An 18431-nucleotide genomic window follows, 5' to 3' on the forward strand; every position below is an offset into this window, starting at 1 on the left:
ATGGAGCGCTGTAGGTTTGGAAAAGCTCTAAATACAAAGACAAAGTTTACTGTGTCTGCCCAGTCAGAAACAGTTGCAATAGATACTTAGTCTAATCAATAAGCCACTATTACAGTTTCTGGGAACTCTTAATCATCACATTCATGGACACTTCATTAGCAGTTATAAACCAGAAGTCAGATCAAGCTCTGGTTGATATGGTAGTGACCTTACTAGTTGGGTCACCCACTCCAAAAGAAACTGAACCACATATGGGAGGCTGCTTGCTGGTGATTTTCTGCTTCAAGATTCTACAGGATAATGAATGATACTCTAGTCTCAATGAAGGTCTACGTATTCTTTAGGAAAATGAGTGCAAATTATCCACTTCAAACAAATTTCTATGCCAGGGAAAAGGATTCTATAGCACTTTTCTAGAAGAGAAGTGTTGGGAGGCATTAGCCTTCTTAACAATGTATTGTCTGCTCCAAAACAAAGTCATTCTTGTGATTCTGTGTGATTCTACATTGATTTTGGCACAGAAACTGAATGTGAAAGTGCTATATTGCCATGTCATCTTTCCTTCACAATGGAAAAATTTTAAAGCAAAGGGCCCTCTTTGAGATTTGACTCTTGCTTTTTCTAGAAAATACGTTCATTTTTAAATTGACAAAATTTCTGAAAGCAAAATTCAAAATAAGGGAGTTTAAAAACATGGTATGTGATGCCATTAATCAGGCACCAAAAATTACATTTGCTTTCAACGTGGATTACTCTTGAATAGGTAGAACAACCTTAATTGACAAAAAGGATATTCCCATCACAACATGCAAAAAATTTCTAGCTGGGAACATTCCATTTTTCCTGGCTCTGCTGTCACAGAACAGAACAAATGCCATTTGCCAAGTTCTTTCATTGATTTTAAACAGAGCACATCAAGGACAAGTGTACAACAGGGGAAGCATAACCCATTACACAGTAATGGATATTGCTAAAGGTTGCTTCATTACCTTTACTGGATGAGTGGTTGGTTTTTCCTTATATAAATGACACCCTTTAGACAAAACCTCGTCCACATTCGGCTGTTTAGCCTGCACTGCTGCTTCAGTTTCCTGAAAAATAAAAATACATGCAGTGTAGATTAACTGTAGCATAAACAATAAGACTGAAAAATCCTAAAGCTCCATTGGAGGCTGTAAACCACCACTAGACTATTTTCTGCTCAGGATTGGGTTTCTGGGAAAACTTATGGGTGGTAGTAGCAGCTAAGGACAAAGAAGGTCACCAGAGAAAACAAAAGCAAAGAGGGATGGAAGAGAGTAATGCTAATAAAATACACAGCAATAGGCCCCTTCATCCTGAAGATTTCAATAAAATTATTACAAAATTAACACAAATACATACTGGGGAACACAAGCATGAGAAATCTCATTTAAACAGCTCTGTCCTTTTGTCTGTTTTACATTACCAGCAGATTAAAACTGCACTGGTAAACATTTTGCTCCTTCAGTACATGGCTTTAAAAACTTATCATAAGAAGCAATAATAAGACTTTATTTAGGAAGATTAAAAATATTAATAGAAACCTACTATTACTAGTAGTAAACTAGTACTTATCTAGTAAAACCCCAAACCAAAACCAACAATCCCAGAGTTATCTGAGCTATTAAAATTAACTGGTTGGTTTGGTTTTGTTTTCCTCTCCTCTCTCCACTCTTCTCCCACCTATTTTATGGCTTGATTACCTTGTCCTAACCAATACTGCAGACTATCCAATGACTCTCCAACTTGATTTTCTGTCCACAATCTCAGTTATTGTTAACATGACAGCAGACAAGACTGTGTGCCAGGCTTGTCACTATTTGATCCGACACATCATTTCATTGGCAGAAATTTGCTATATTCTGTGCTGCAATAAACTTGTTGAATCTGTGTCATAAAACATTAGCCTCAGAAAGGGGACATTTTGCTCCTCTGTTTCAGCTCAACATAGAAAAACATGTCTACACTGCTGCCTTGCTGCCTATAATTTTACTTACAAAAGTTTATGGACAACCAGTAAAAATAAAGTGGTGACAAATTCACTATCATCTCCTGTTTTCCTTTTCAAATATTATTTATCGATATCAAATCAACTGAATTAAAGCTTGTCTGATTTCTTGCACCAATGTTTGAAACATGTTTGCATTTAATTGCTTTTTATTGCACATTTCATTATTAATGAGATATAACTGTGAGGATTCATAGAGAATGAGCACTGAAAAGCAAAGTGCACCCAGATTGGGATATGGGGGAGTAGGAGTTTATCAACCTGTTGATCAAACCTTCATTAGAGTCCTATTTCCTTTCTGTTTCAATACTAGGTTAGGTTTCTACTTCCCTACTCACCATATAAAGAAAAATAATCATCAAGAAGTGCTAATGAAAAAGATAATTTTCTGCCTATCTTGATGAAAAATAAACACTTTAATATTTGCTTGTTTAGTTTGTTTTTTTCAAAAACTAAGCCATCTGCAGTATTTTCCCAATACACTGCACCAGTACAGGTTGGAGGCTGATGTGCTGGAGAGCAGCTCTGGGGAAAAAGACTGGGAGTCCTGGTGGACAAAAGGATGGCCATGAGCCAGCAATGTGCCCTTGTGGCCGAGAAGGCCAAAGGCATCCTGGGGTGCATCAGGAAGAGTGTGACCAGCAGGTCAAGGGAGGTCATCCTACCCTCTACTCTGCCCTGGTGAGGCCCCATCTGGAGTACTGTGTCCACTTCTGGGCTCCCCAGCTCAAGAAGGACAGGCAACTGCTGGAGAGGATACAGCAGAGGACCACAAAGATAAATAGGGACCTGGAGCAACTCTCTTATGACGAAAGGCTGAGGTACTTGGGTCTTTCTAGTCTGGAGAAGTTTGAGGGGGTTCCAATCAATGCTTAGGGTGTCAAGAGGATGGGACCAGTCTTTTTTCAGTGGTGCCCAGTGACAGGATAAGAGGAAATGGAAACAAACTTGTACATAAGAAGTTCCACCTAAATATGAGGAGGAGCTTCTTCACTTTGAGGGTGGCAGAGCACTGGAATGGGCTGCCCCGAGAGGTGGTAAAGTCTCAATCTCTGGAGACGTTTAAAACCTGCCTGGACAAGTTCCTGTGCAATTTGCTCTAGGTGAACCTGCTTTGGCAGGGGGGTTGGACTAGATCTCCAGAGACCCCTTCCAACCCCATATCATTCTGTGATTCTGTAATATTTTGTGTTGTGTTATTCTGCCCATCTCAAATCCTTACTTTATAACAGCATCAAGTATCATTAAATATTCTGCAGCAGGAAAACCACATTACATATCAAGATCACTACTGGTGCACTTATAACTGAGGGCTTAACCTGCAGCATGGATGTGGATCTCTCAATCTTCCCCACTCACTGGACTTCAGTTTCCACTGTGGACTGGGCTGGGAGCACACAAGCCAGGTGGTTTTTTTTAGCCTGTAACCAGCATGAAGGGCACTCTTTAGGAGAGCACCTAACACAGTCCCAGGCCCTGAAGGCACCACCCCAGCCCTGCCTGCCCCTGCCCTGCCCCTTGGGGCTCCCTTCAACCTCCCCACATCAGCCCCCCAGGGCCATCGGCCCATGTCCCGCCAACTCCACAGTGGGGCTGGTCTCCAGCTCCCCACAGCCCTACCTGGCCATGGGCCCTGCCAAGCTGGGCTCATGTCCCATTCCCAAGGAGGTGCCTGATGCCCAGAGCTGTCCTAGTGGCCCCAGCTGCCCTGCTCCTGCCTGGGCTGCAGGATGGGCCCAAGCTGCCAGGCCCTGCCCAGAAGGCCCCTCAGGGGGAGCCCACCAATGGCCCTGGCCCACAGGCAGCTGGCCCTGCAGACCCCCCTCAGCTGTCACAAGGAGGAAGCCAACTAAAGCACTTAGTGGTCCCTCCCATCACCTTCACCGCTTCCCCTTCACGTTTCCTGGACTTGAGGAAAAACGAAGGCTCTTCCAGTATGCTCTCTTAAGCTTTGTCATGTATTTCAATCTGACTAGGTTTAGAGTAACAGCCGTTAACAGTAACAGTCAAGTTCCACCACCAGGAACTGAAAATTCAAACCCAGAAGAACCTGGCTAGGAAAGCCACTCCAGACCAATTAAAAGGACTATTCTTAACCAGATTTACTACTCGGCTACTACTACTATTCCTGTAGCTGTAACAAAGTTTGGCTGTTCAGTTTTTATTGGTACTCTACCTTCTCTATTGAAATTTGAATCATGATTTACCATATACATACATATAAATAGGCTAATTTACCTTTTAAAATTCAGAGAAAAAGGAAAAAAAAAAGCAAAATGAATGACTGATGTTACCATGCAACTCCACAGTCTGCAGAAAAGAAGAAAACATTTGACAATCCTTTTCATTGTCATTATTTCATGCTAATACTTGTATACAGAACACATAAAAACTAAGATATCCCATTTCTACACATTATATAAACATTATTCTTTCTGGATTCAAAAGCTATTTGTTCTTTATGGAGAGAATACAGGTGTAATTTTCCATAGCCAGGTAACAGAAATATAATGTATTTAGCTGTTAAATCACCAATTCCTTCTGCTCTACAATTCTCTGGAGTTACATGAACTAATCTTGTGTTGTCTGATCTTTCAAAATCAATGGCCTTGACCTAAACAAAAATGGTCTGTGCAACTCTATCCAATACAGCATGACACTTCATTTGAGATTTATGTGGAAATAAGAATAGGGATAAGACTCCACAGGAAAAAAGAGGTTCTCAATATCTTGTCATTCATTTGGACCCTGCTGAACTCTTTTTAGATTGTTGCACATTAATTCCAACATCATCTGAAAGCCTCACAAAATTATTTGAAATAAGTGCACACCTGACATTAAATCACTGCAGTAACTTTGAGGGAGCTCTTTTCCCAATTCTCTGCCTAATGGGATAGCCCCTTGATGAATTCTGCCCAGTGAGCAAGTTTCCAGCAATTTCAAATCCATTTGCTAGGTGACGCCCTATTAATATGGGTCAACAGGCAAGAGAGTAGTTTCAGGATGCTGCTCCATCATTCAGTTCCCAAAGAGAACAAAAGGGTAACGACCGTAACATGGCCTCCAATGGTTCACTTGCAACAAAGAGACTGCAGTTATTATCTAGCCTGTGCAGCATCCAGGAGAACAGCATACCCCCAGAGCAAGGCCTGACGTCTGCTCTTGATCACACAGACCGGTACTAAAGCTAATAGGAGTCATCTGTGCTTGTGTCCCAACAGTTTTTAGAGAATACCAAAGCCATCGTTTTTTAGAAGTCTTGACTGAAGATCATGGACTCCTCTGCCTCACTTGCTTTGCTTGCTGTGGGAGGAGGCCTGTAGGGTGGATACAGCACTGTCTCCAGGAGACAGAGCTGACTACTGGAATCACACGATTTATGAACCGCCTGTGAAAGGAATCGTAATGCTACTTCTGGGCTGGGTGATGAATATGCTAATTAAACTTTTCACACATATGGCAAGTTAAAATACATTATCATTGGAAGCTGCTGTTTCTCAAACATGTATAAACAGCAAGAATCAGGCAGGCCACCTTTTTTCCCATGATGTACCATCTATGAATTTTCAGTGGTGTTAAAACGGTGCATCCGAACTGATGAAAGCCCACCGCTGAATAAACCACATTGACTTCTGCATTTCCAACAACATGTCAGTTCAACCTGCTGAGCAAATTAACAGGCTGCAAAAGTGGCAGGGACTTGTGTACAGTCCCATCTGGACTAGGAAAGTCTGTTGATATAGCTTAGAACTTCAAAAATTCATACTCCCTAGCTGAAACCAATATATTGACTAAACCTCTGGTGTGTATGCCAATGGAAGAGAAAGTTTGATGGCTTGGCATATGTTATTTCAAGAGACAGTAACTCTCCTAGCAGACACGGACAGGCTGTTTGACATATGCTGCACATATACTAGGAGGCCCAGAGAACTATCTATAAAACTATCTGCATCATTTCAGACTCTGTCTTTCTCTATATTAAGAATCACAAGCACTGATTAATGTTCTCTGGTAACGCTGGTAAAACTTTTGGGATAAATTTCCCAATGAGATTATCTCCATGGGACATTGTCTGCAGGGACAGGAGGGGAAGCTCAGGGTGATTAAACCTGCAATGCAAAAACGGAAACTTAATTACAACCTTCAAATAAAAATATATAACTTTGAAACTAATATGTGAATTGTTTTAGAAGTCATGACCTCTTTTTAACAAGATGGCACATTAAATGAAGATTAAAGAAGAAAATTTATTCACAGGAAAAGAGCAGTAAACAATTTCTCTTCACTTTACTGATCGAGACAAAGCAGTGATATTTAACAAGCACATACACTTAATTTGAAATCTAAAATAATTTGGAGGCATTTCATTTCAAAAAGATTATTTTGAAATAATCAGATATAAATCCCCAATTATATTTAACTTGATAACATAAAATTACATTTAATTATTGTTTTTCTCGTCGTTTAGATGGGGGAGAGTGTAACTTGTAACCAGAATTCTCTGAGGTGGGTTTTCTTATTTGTTTACACAAGAAGCTCCAGCAAGGCTCACTGAAATATTCACACCTATCTCACAGGTTATTATTACAGGTATGTTAAGGAAAAAAAAGCTATAAATAAATGGTGAGATTTCAAGTGCCTCATTTTTTCTTCACGAGTAAAGAAAGTGGATAGAAAAACAAATATATTCCCATCTTCAAGAATTCTTGTTCTAAATAAAGGACTTCATTTATTCTTTTGCTTTGCTTTTGGCTTTGCACATCCCATTCATGGAGGTGACTAACAAGCTGAACGACCACAAAGAATGGTCAGAGAAGACTTAATTAAAGCACAAAGTTCAGCTTTACCACAGCAAGCATCAGATCATGACACCAGGTCAGACAGTAAAGTCAATGGCATTCTTGGTGTTCACTTTAGATATGTATACTATACTATTAGAATACATCCAAGACAATGCTATAACAGTTCTGTGGCCATCTTGAGGTGGGACCTAATCAACTGGGGGGAAAAATGCAGTTGCCAGTATTTAAGCTTCTTGAACAAAGACTAATCAGTCTTGATAAATCTCAAGGAGAGACAAGCTTGTACCTCTGGTCTTTTCTACATAACAGATGAAAAGGTTTGATAACTTCCTGAATATTTTACTTATCTCTATATAGAAAGAAAATGCTCTGTGAACTATTAAGTAATTAAATTTAAAGACCATTCCATTAGCGGCCTAAGTAGAAGCTTAGTGTAAAACTGCTTTATAACTAAAAATATTCTGTAACTAGTGGACAAGCAATTTTATGCACCTGCCTCTAAAAGTGTCATTTTAATGAGTAAATAAAATAACCATTGCTTCCTCCATTACCTTAATTGACTCTTCTTTTAGATGTGTGACACCCAAAGTATGATCCCAAAGCAGTGTTAGAAGCTATCAAAATGAGGAAAAGAATATTGTGAGACTCCTCCAGCTTTTTAAAATAAAATGTGCAAAAGGCAGCCATCTGATTTTAATGAGAGACTGGAAAATTGATATGACTATAGTTCTTGACCCATGTGAAAAATTTTTGAGATACTTTAGAGGAGAAACAATTTATTTCACTGAAAAGAGCACTACAGGAAGGACCTCTTCCTACTACTCATGCAACAATTCAATTTTAGAGTTCATAACTACTTTCTAAACCTACAAGTGCAGCTTTTGTAGAGTTCATAAAATATGCAGACACTGTGTCTATTAAGACTTGGTGGTGTTTTCCATAGGTCCACCCCCTGCAATATCTTTTATATTGAAAGAGGAAAATTAAAAAAAAAAAAAGAAAAAGGAAATCCTCTGTAATGAAATTGAACTAAGAAGGTCTCAAAACTTAAACCATGTAAACAGAATGCCTGAAATAGCAATCCCCACCACTTTACAGAGTGAAAGAATGTTTTTTTCCCAAAGCACATTTTCCTGTTGGCTATCGGAAATTTGTGAGCTAACTTTTTACATCTAGAGGAGACAAAATACAGTAATCTTTTCCCCACACAGAGAAATCAGTATCTATCCATTGCAGCTGTCAGTCCTGAAAAGGAAATTTCCTGGAGGTACTAAAGATAGATGAAATTATTAGCTGTAAAGACATGAGCTGCAGATACGGCATACAAAAAGAATTTGGTTGTGGTGGTCATATACCGATAAAGCACAGTTAATCACCCAGTTGGACTGTGAAAAGGCCCAGTAAGGATTCTTTAAGATTGGATTCAGAACATTTTATTTTGAGGCTGGACAGGACACAGGATGAAACGGCTGCTTCTGTTCCACCTAGACTGCAGATCCTGTCTTAGTTCCAGTACATAATACAAAAGAGGCAATAACAAACCCAGGAGAACTGACACAAAAGGAGGAAACTTGGCAGAACAACATAATGAAAATTTCTTACGAGAAAATAAGGGTAATCTCAATAATTTTAAAAGCTCTCTCTTAGTTATGTGCTCTTTTAGATGCTGAAGGATGGCAGCTTTAAAGGAAGAAAAGTTACTTAGATCAACACAGTAGGATTACCACCATAAACATTTTGGTTGGCAAGTGAAGTATGGTCATCATTATAAAAGTATTGAGTCATTTTTTTTTAATTTTAATTGTAAGCAGCTAAGAAAGAAATCAGAATTTCTTCTCTCTCATAAATAATGACAGTTATATTCAATAAACCAAATTAAGAATCATTTAACTTGGGAAGGAGGCATTAATTATTTTTTTTCCATCTAATTCTTTGTCGCTTCTTTACTCTCTCTTAGGCCAGGGCTTACGTGCAAATTTTGCTCCTCTTTTCAAGTTTAGTAAATAAAGGATTATTTTCTGATGAGTTTCTGGCTACAAAAGTAAATTAGAAATGAATCAAAATCTATTACTGTTCTAACATTGTTTTGTTGATTGTAACGTGTTCTCAGATATGCCCATCTTCTGGTATGATTCTTTAATACATCATTTAAAAAGAATATTCATGAAGATATGTTTCTGCAGCTTGTCTTCCAATAGATACAGTGGCATATATATTACTGGAAAATATTGTGAAGACTGCTCCCAGTATGTTGTTTCAGCTGCAGAAGCAGGGGTAGATTTCAATAAATGAAATTTACCTTCCTATAGTTTGGAAAATATGCAGTTTACTCCTTTCCAGGTTTGCAACTGTGAATGATTAAGTTATATTCGCATGCTGGGTGGTGGCACTCAAACAGTGAGAACATAGAAAACTGTATTTTCTGAATATGAGAGGAAATATGCTATCTCTGAAAGCCTAACTACACTGAAGCAAGCTATAGTTGTGGTATTGGCTACAATAGAGACTTGGTAAACTGCTCTGTCATTTCTGTAAGTTCCCTCCTATATTTATTTGCTCATTTATATTAACCACACTTTTCTTCGGGACTCTGAACAGTACCCGAGGTGTTATTAATAGTATAAATAGGAAACCAAAAAACAAAGCTGAAGTAAAAGCTCACTAACTTCCCAGCGACCCACCCCACAACTTACACTTTCAAGAACAAAATCACATCTTAATTTACTAGTCATCCATTATTTCCTAGAAAAAGACTACCACACATCAAATACTTGATCGCCTTTCAAAAAAATCTTTCCTTCCCCAAGGCACAATGCAGTCCATTCCTAAGGCTGCAAAGTCTATTACAAATTAAACAATTTACAAGGATTACTCATTGAGAAAGTTTTGCAACATTTTCACAATCCATTTGCAGCTAACATAGTGTAATATTCTTGCACTTGGAATACAGGTTTGGATACAGACTATTTAAAATCTAAGTGCTCAAAGCTCACAAAGAAAACAGGTTGCTCCTCAAAGTCCCATAAAAAGATTCCTGGAAAGAGCGATAATTGATTTATGCATAGAATATCAAGCTCTATGTTCTATGAGTTGATTAAATTGACATTTGCTGCTGATCTTAATAATGCATTGAAAATAGAAGTAGTTTAAATAATCAAACAATTTTTCATCATCAGAAATTTTCACAGTTCAACCTTTTGCCAAATCAGAGACACGTCAGAATACAGGGAGTTAAATCTCTGGGGTACATATTCCTTATGTGCTCATGTGGACGAACTATATTACCTCTTATTGCATATAAAAACTACTAATTTAGGAGGATGTTAGTCAAATGAAAAGGTAAAAGAATCAATAAAGAGTTAAAACCTGACTTATCTGGCCTAGCTTGTCAAGCAGACACTGACAAACGAAGGCTGATGGAAGGAAAAATACGGCTATGTCCAGTCAGCGCTTTCATTCTCTCATGTGGGTGAATTTTCTTTTATTTGTCTACATTTAGGTTTGCTGCTCCTCAGCCATGCTCTTCTGTTATATTCTAAGTAGAGGTTGTCGAGTCTATAATGAAGTGATTGACAAGGGTTGACAGCTCTCCTATTATCATTCAAAGCTTATCAAGGACAAATCCAAATACAAGTTATTTTTAAGAATAAAGTTATTTAATTTTTCAAGGATGGCTTATTTTTATCTGCCAAAAATGAACACAATATGTTATTTTAAATATATGCAAGTGATCACTATGGTGCTGAACAGGTATAAATATTACACCCAGAGACAGTTTGAAGCTTCTTTAGCAGTATAGGCAAAAAAGAAAGGTTGTGTAAACCTTGGGTTGGAAAAGAGGACTCAAGTATAGAGGAGCACAGAGTGGTGAGGGACAACCCAGAAGGTAAGGAAGGAGCAAAGGGAAAAATTCGAAAACTGACTAAGCAAGGAGAAAGGACCAGTGCAATTGCAACAGGATTGGGAGGCAAGGTGGCTGAAAAAACATAAAGTGCTTTTAATATTGTCTGGAGAAGATTTGCAAGGATCAGCAGGATTTCAGTAAGCTGGAAGTAGCAACCAGAATTTCTGCATTTTGTCAACTCATTCCCTGTCTGGAGCGTCATTTCTCAATCCATTCCTTAAAATGCAGGAACCTGCATTTCTGTTCATCCCCTCTGTGTCTTTGTTATCTATAAGAGTCACTACATCTGTCATGATCTCCCTGGAATACTATTTACCAGGGGAAATGGCAATACTGGGACAAAGATCTGAAGGAATTTCAGGAAGTGCAGCTTTAACTTCCTCCTGTGGCTGGAGGAGGTATGCTGACTCCTAAGGCTTTCAGGAAGTAGGAGGTGGAGAAGCAGGCACTACTAACTCTTCTCATCCCCGTGTCCTCTTCCCGTGTCCTCCTTTCCTTCCATTCTGCGCATCCTCAGACCTCCTGAAGAGGTAAGGAAGACCATCAGCAGACATTTATAGAATGTGTAAGATAGGGTTGTCTGTCCAGGTTGGAATAGGGGATCTCCAGTTCCTCCTTTACCAGCAGGGGAATTGGAATCAAACTCGGCATCCCAGGTCATTTGATCCCTAAGAGTAAATCACTGCAATGGCAAAGGGTTTGTGGAAGTAAAGTTTTAAATGCAAATAAACCCCACATAAATTTGTACATTGTTAATATGCATATTATTAAAATAAAATCCAGAAATGCAAAAGAAAAAAACCTAAGAACTGTTAGCTCAATGTATCCCTTTGTTACACTGTGCAGCATGTTCAACCAGAAAAGTTGGGTCAAAAATCTATATTTTAATTTACTAATAAGTATTCTTCTATGCACCTTTTACAGGTGCTGTCTTTTTAAGAGAAAAAAGGCAGAGGAGAAAAGATGCTGGTTTACACGCACTTTGACCCAAACGAGTTAATGGATTCTTTGGCTAATTTAAGATTAATTCTACAATCAAAAACTAAGTGCAGATTTTGAGAATATAAGAGATAGCTCAGAAATAGCACTTAAAATGCAGATTGTAACAAAACTTTACCCATGTTACTACAATCACAAGATCTACATGCCTCACAGATAGCGTTAGCCACAGTGCAGAACACATCTCCCTGTTGAAAAATTCAGGGGGTGAAATTCAAACAAAGAGATACCATCAAAAAGGATTTTTGCCAGACACTCACTGTCCGTCTGGTGAATTGCTATCAAGGTTTTGCACATACAGTCAGTGAATCTGTAACTTTCCAGAGATCCAGAGAAGGCCAAAGGCACTTGTCTTGAAGCTTTCTACTATCTTTAGCTCCTCACCTCTGGGAGGGAGACTTTGTTTTCATAGGCTTATGCAGAAAAGATAATAAATCTGAGAATAATGTATATATGCACTGAGGCAAATTCACAAAGACTGGAAACAAAACATCCGTCTTCTGCCCAACACTGAGTTTAAGTTATACAAATGCTGGTTCTAAGTCTGTATTAATTCCTTGGATGAACAGATAACAACAGATAACACCAGATAACACAATTTTGAAATTACCTATATTTTCTCTTCAGACAAATATTTAAATAAAAGGTTAAAATACTTCCAGGGTTTTGGAGTTTGTTTTTCAAAATACTGCAAGTTATGCATTTTAGCATTTCCTTTAAAAATTTACTTAAATACAGTTCACATAATGAAACTTGGGAGAAATATTTTCAGCCTAAAATTCACTTGGAAGGCCATAGATAGCCTGGGATTTATCTTTTTTTAAAAATCCAGTATTCAATCAGTTTTCATAGGAGACTAAGAAGGTTCAGATACACAGTGTTTTCCTAATTATTTTTGTGCAATGTGAGCTGGCAACTTTCAACATTCTCTCATCAAAGTGTTTTTTGTTACGTTAAAGTTATTGCACAGGAATCAGAGCTAACATAAACCTTAGTAAATTATTTCCAAGATTACTTTGTTGGGTTTTTAAATACAGAAGTTACACATACACATTTACTTACAATTTTCTTCAGAAGTGTTAATTTGTATTTTCAGGTTATTAGGCTGTAAACATCTGTTCATTTTTAGGTTCCATTCATAAGCAGTGTTTCCAGCCCATTTTTCCTTTATGCAATTTGATTGTACATCTATATGGGTTTCTGAATCATTGCTCAAAGCCATATGTACTTGTGGTAATGATTTGGCACATCACAGCTACAGATTTCGCTCTGTGGTCACATATTGCAAAACCACACTCAAATTACATAGCTACAGATACTTTAATGGTTGCGAAACAAGCAGGGCCCAGCAGTAACAACATACTACACTATTGCTTTTGACCTGTTCCTATGAACATAGGAATGTTCCCATGAACACTGATTAGATTTTGTTACTCCCCAGATTTTTCTTATTTCACCAATTTTTTCTTATTTCAAGGACTACCTGCAAGTGAACACTTAGGAAGGAGACTGTTTATGTGGAATTTATGTGTAAGAAAAAGAAACAAGGATTAAAAGGGAAAAAATATTGTGATGAAGGCACTAAAAAAAAATTAAATTCTACAAACCCATATAAATTTGTTTTTTGCTTTTTCTTTTCTACATCTTTCTTTTTGGCATCAGTTTGACACTACACTGTACTGTACTAAAACTGACACACTTTCGTAGATTATAGCCTACAATGAATTAGTGGTATTTTCTAAGGCTACTAAGTTAAATAAGTTACTAAGGCTACTGAGTTAAATAATCATCTTTGAAAAGTATTTCAGTAGAGTGATATTTATTATACGCAGTGCTGTTTACTTGGAATCTGTTATGAGTAAGGGTAGCTCATCATATATAAAACATTAACAATGTAAACTTAATTTGGTACTACTTGTTTTCTCTAAAGACAACTAGGAAACCCATAATTGAAATTATCATTGATTCTATGCAAAAGATAGATTCTATACCATAGATATCACTGGTTTTTTGTAAAATTATGTATTTTTTACTTAAGTTCTGCAAAAATTGCATATTATATAAACTTAGGCTTAGCAATACTACCTGATTAAACAAATCCTAAAAGTAACACCATACTTATTAAGTTCAGAAAGTTGACTCTTGTTTTTCTCCTATTCTGTTTTCTGGACCACCAGTAGTCAAAACGTGGAATTAAAGGACATAAGTTGCTGGCAAGATCTGAATATTTTCCAGGGATGTTTTTATCCACTGAAAAGTTCTGTTCAATTCATTCTGCAGCATTTCTTCTCTTTAAAAGTTTTGTCCTTGAAGTAGGGATTCACTAAGTAAAATTCCACTGTGCCTCAGAAAATTAGAATGTTTTCTACAGATGATTATTTACTTGAAAATGTCATTAACTGAATATTACTATTAGTAATATAAGCTATCAAAAGTACTAGCTATTTGTTTTCTTGGCTAACTAAGGTGGTTTTTCTCTGGACTGCACTTCTGAACAAAAAAGAAAAAAAAAAAGAATCAGTATGTTTTATTACGCTAATCAAGCAGGAGTGCAAAAATCTGTAAACTTACAATCTTCACAAGATTTAGATGCTTGACTTTATGTAAATACTGACCCATAGATTTGAAACACCGAATACCAAAGCAAGTAATCCCTAATAACAGCTAAAAAATTAACACTAGCCTATTTGTAAGCTTTTCTTATCTCTCCCTTACTAGCCAATATACTTTCCATTCTTTACATATTTGGGTTTCTGAAAATTACTTTAGCTAATGATTTCTTGTTGACTATGTCACAACACAATAAAACTTACTAACTGTGCGTGTATGCACACATGTACATATCAGATACAAGTGGCTCTTTTTTTAACTGTAAAAAACCCTTTAACTCCAGGCTAATCCACAAATGTTACATGGACTACATTTAAAAAGTGCAATCTGACTGTAACAGATTGCAGAATGTTAATTTTATTTTAGTCACAGTTGCAGTAGGTTGTGATATGAAAGGTTTTACTTCTGTTTTGTCTTATCCAGTCACATTTTGATTTTTATATATTTAAGAAATCCCTATAATTTTAGCTCTGATTTTTGAAGTTCTTTAAAGCCTTCTGGGGTTCTTCCTGTAAGTAAAAATTATGAGATTATTTACTCAAAATTCTCAATGACTTGAGGGTCATATATAGAATTGGGATTTAAAAGGACTATGAGGAAATAAATATTTAGAGAAAAATAAAATAAATAAAAAGTTGGTTAGACTTTCTGAAGATATTTTCTTAAGCTGCCAAACAACTAATGAAGCATTACTCATTACCCTCCCTTCCAGGATTCCCCTTATTCTTTTTCTTGCAGGTGAAGTAAACAAATCTCAGCAAAACAATCAGTAGGAGGAAACAAAGGTCAGTGCTTGCACAACTTCCTTTAGCCATAATTCTGGAGCTCCACAGATTGTTGATGCTGTAGGCAAAGCTGTTTCAAAGTGTAAAGTATAGGTCTATATTCACATGTTTAGAATAAAGTGTCTAAAAGGTTTAAGTATATTAAATTTGGATGGCTGGATCAAAATAAATACATTTCACAGTGCTCATATAACCCCTTAAATACTCCATTAAGGGGACAATGCAGAAGCTTCTATACCTTCTATTATAGCAACATTTGCCATCTACTTAGACTCTGATTAGATGACTTAGCCAAAATAAGCTTGTGTTTAAAGATAAGCACACTATTATCAGGACCACAAAAATAATTGCTTTGACCACAACAATAATTGCTTTTTGAACTAATACTAATTAGATACTCTCTATTTGCTTTCTTGTCCAAATTAGAACAACAGGACCGATGGTTAACAAACAGAGTTTAAGAGAAAACTTGATTACTGTCTATTAATGCAGTATTGGAGATCTCTCTAGCTTGGCAAACAAAGCAGTGGCAGAAAGATGAAGCTAAACAAACTCAGCCGAGGAAAAATGTGCAGGTTTTTAACTCAACTGTTAAAGTATTTTATCGCAAGATGTGAATGACAGTCCATACCTGGGAATTAGAAAACAGTCCTGTTTTGGTCTGTTTGTTTTTGAGAAAGGTGTGCTGGAGTTCAAGCAGGAAATAATTCAGAAAACTGAAAGGATTACTTTATAGAGCAGGTCTGACTGGATGAGCAGAACAGTATCTTCTGACCCTATATTGAACAAGCTATACTAATTCTATGCATATTTCTTATTGAACAGACACCTGTTTGTCTTCTAAGTCAGCTGCAGGGTTGCCATTTATCATGGGATAGCTAGAACTATTTCTGTATAACAGGTCTTTCATATTAAATTTTAATATTCAAACAGTATATGAGAGCTTAGCTTAGGGCCTCTTGTTTATATTAATATTTATGACAAAAAGAACACCTGGAAGAATGTTTGTCAATGATGTGTAGGCTAAAGAGGAAAGTAGAGACTGTCCTATTAGAAGTTTGCGCATGTCCACACCTCAGTAACTGCTACACAGCTTGCTCTGCTGTTAGTCTATATCTGCTGCTGTTAGGTAGATACCTGCCTCCCCATACATTTCTAGAGAAATAGCATCATGGGAAATATGTCTCAAAATACTATGAAACTGCTACAAACCCTTGAAGGAGGCAAGGCTCCCTCAGAGAACCCAACAAGCAAGGCAGAAGTGGAGCTAGTGCTGTTTAGATCACGATCTAGAGAGACCTTAGCGTTTCCTGAGCATTGCTGTAATTCTTTAAAGTAATCATAGAGCTGTGATACCAGAATGTGATGAAAGAAAACAAAATTTTCAATTCAGCAGGGAATGTATTTTATGGTAAATTCTGTTAAAAATTACAATATATTTCTTGGGACTGAATAACTTTAAAAGGTTTTGCTTCAATAATTCCACTGTATTTACATTTTCTTGAACATTTTTCTGTTTTTTAAACTGAAATATGTACATAATTTAGAAGCTAAGATGTTGCCTAAAGCTGCAACTGACACAAAGCATTCCAGAGATCATAGGACTGCTAGGTACCCTACCATGTTCCTGGGTCACCACAAGGTCCTATTCTACAAGAGTAACCCAGGAACACGCTGGATTTGTCCTCTCTCTTTATGTCTGCATGTTATCATCTCTTACTTCCTAATTGCATTACAGTGATGTGGAAAGGAGCCTGTTCCACTACCTACTTTTGTACTAAACTCTGGTTACAAGTCTAGGAAACAACTGGTATTAGATCTGGAAACATTTTGTAGTTTACCTGTAAATGTCTCTCTAACAAAAGGTTAATAATTGTGAAAGAACAGACAGCCAGCCTTTTCTTAAATAAGTGATTAAGTCACGTTTGGCAAGAACATGCATTATGTCATCCTGTGCAAATGCGAAGGCAACACGTCACTTAGGATTTTGAAATCCAGGATGCAGGTAGGCTCCAAAGCATTGGTTGGACACATTCATAGCCAATGGTGGTACCACTCTGGATTCAGCACTCCAAGGATATGTACGAAGGCAGAGGCGTAAGAGACCACTCTTACGGAACTGAAAAACTGCTAAGTGAAAGATTTTAGCATTATTAGCAGTCCTGCTACACCAAGAGCGAGGGCTATCACGTCCATAACTTCATGTTACATGGAAGCACACAGTCAGCACTCTGGGACAAGATCATACAGATTCATAGAGCTATGATCTGAAAGCAGAAGAGGACTGCATGGCAAAGTCAAACAACGCAGAAGATGAACCATGCCAACGACAATTAATCTCTCCATTTCATATAACCATTGTGCAAGCTTCCCTGAATTTTTACGTGATGCCAGGAGTAACAAACTAAACATTCAAGGAGACAGCAGATGTTCAAGCTCTGCGGCATGACTGCCCACACTATTAAATTGGGAGCGTTGCTTCTGGTGTGGGGGAAACTGCACGTGCACCCCAGGCACGGTCAGGGGTTAGCATGAGCCACAGACACAGCAACAGGCAGTTTGGATGCAACTATCTTGTTTGTGGGGGTACGAGTGTTGCTGAAAGGATGTAAGTTGTGTTCATCACCTGACCTCTAGGCCAAAAAATGGTCCTGACCACTTCTTATTTACTAATATAGATGTAGTCTTAAGAACTATGGGAGGAATTTTAATCTCTCTACCTGTCACCAAGCCCAATTATGTATTTGGGTCTTAAAAGTCTTACTGTTTTGTGGTGCTCTCTGTAACAATATGCAATAATTTCTGCTTTGGTTGCACATTTACTATTGTCAAAAAATAGCTTTTATGCCATGATTAAAGTTTTTATTTCATCTTTTTTCTAGATAAAGGTAAATTTAAAGGACTTCTCACCTATTTTTAATAGTTGACTTTTGCACAAGTGGAAAAAATGTATAAGCTTTTAAATTTGTATTAATTCACAGAAATTGCAAGTTATCAGTAGGAATTGTGCAAATTAAATTCACATAAATTCTCCTTTATGTATTTATTATGCATGTATTATATAGATCAAGATTATTTAAAAGGTTAAATCTGGTAAGGCATGTCTGGTAAGGACATGCATTTATTATATCCCTAGAGTTATGGAGGAAGGTGTGATGTCAGTTATCAGAGTATAGCTGCATGGCAAAAGTAAGGTTTACTATAGTCTTGAGAGAAATTAATCACTGTATCTTGGAAAATTGTGTCAGAATAATTCTAATTAGTGTATAAGATGAATTTTGGTTAGTGTATCAAGTTTTAAC

The 18431-nt window shown here is 37.3% G+C and overlaps 1 protein-coding gene across 7 annotated transcripts in view; it reads right to left on the reverse strand.

The window, feature by feature from the left end:
• Positions 1-18431, reverse strand: part of DMD (dystrophin) — a 1195780-nt gene that overhangs the window by 388961 nt on the left and 788388 nt on the right. For all 7 annotated transcript variants that reach the window (XM_014954058.1, XM_014954055.1, XM_014954053.1 and 4 more), the window contains one exon: positions 990-1091. In XM_014954058.1, the coding sequence (XP_014809544.1) occupies positions 990-1091 (102 nt within the window). The remainder of the gene's footprint in view (positions 1-989; positions 1092-18431) is intronic.

This window comes from Calidris pugnax, unplaced genomic scaffold (assembly GCF_001431845.1).
Source record: "Calidris pugnax isolate Ruff unplaced genomic scaffold, ASM143184v1 scaffold246, whole genome shotgun sequence".
In the NCBI taxonomy this organism is placed as follows: domain Eukaryota; kingdom Metazoa; phylum Chordata; class Aves; order Charadriiformes; family Scolopacidae; genus Calidris; species Calidris pugnax.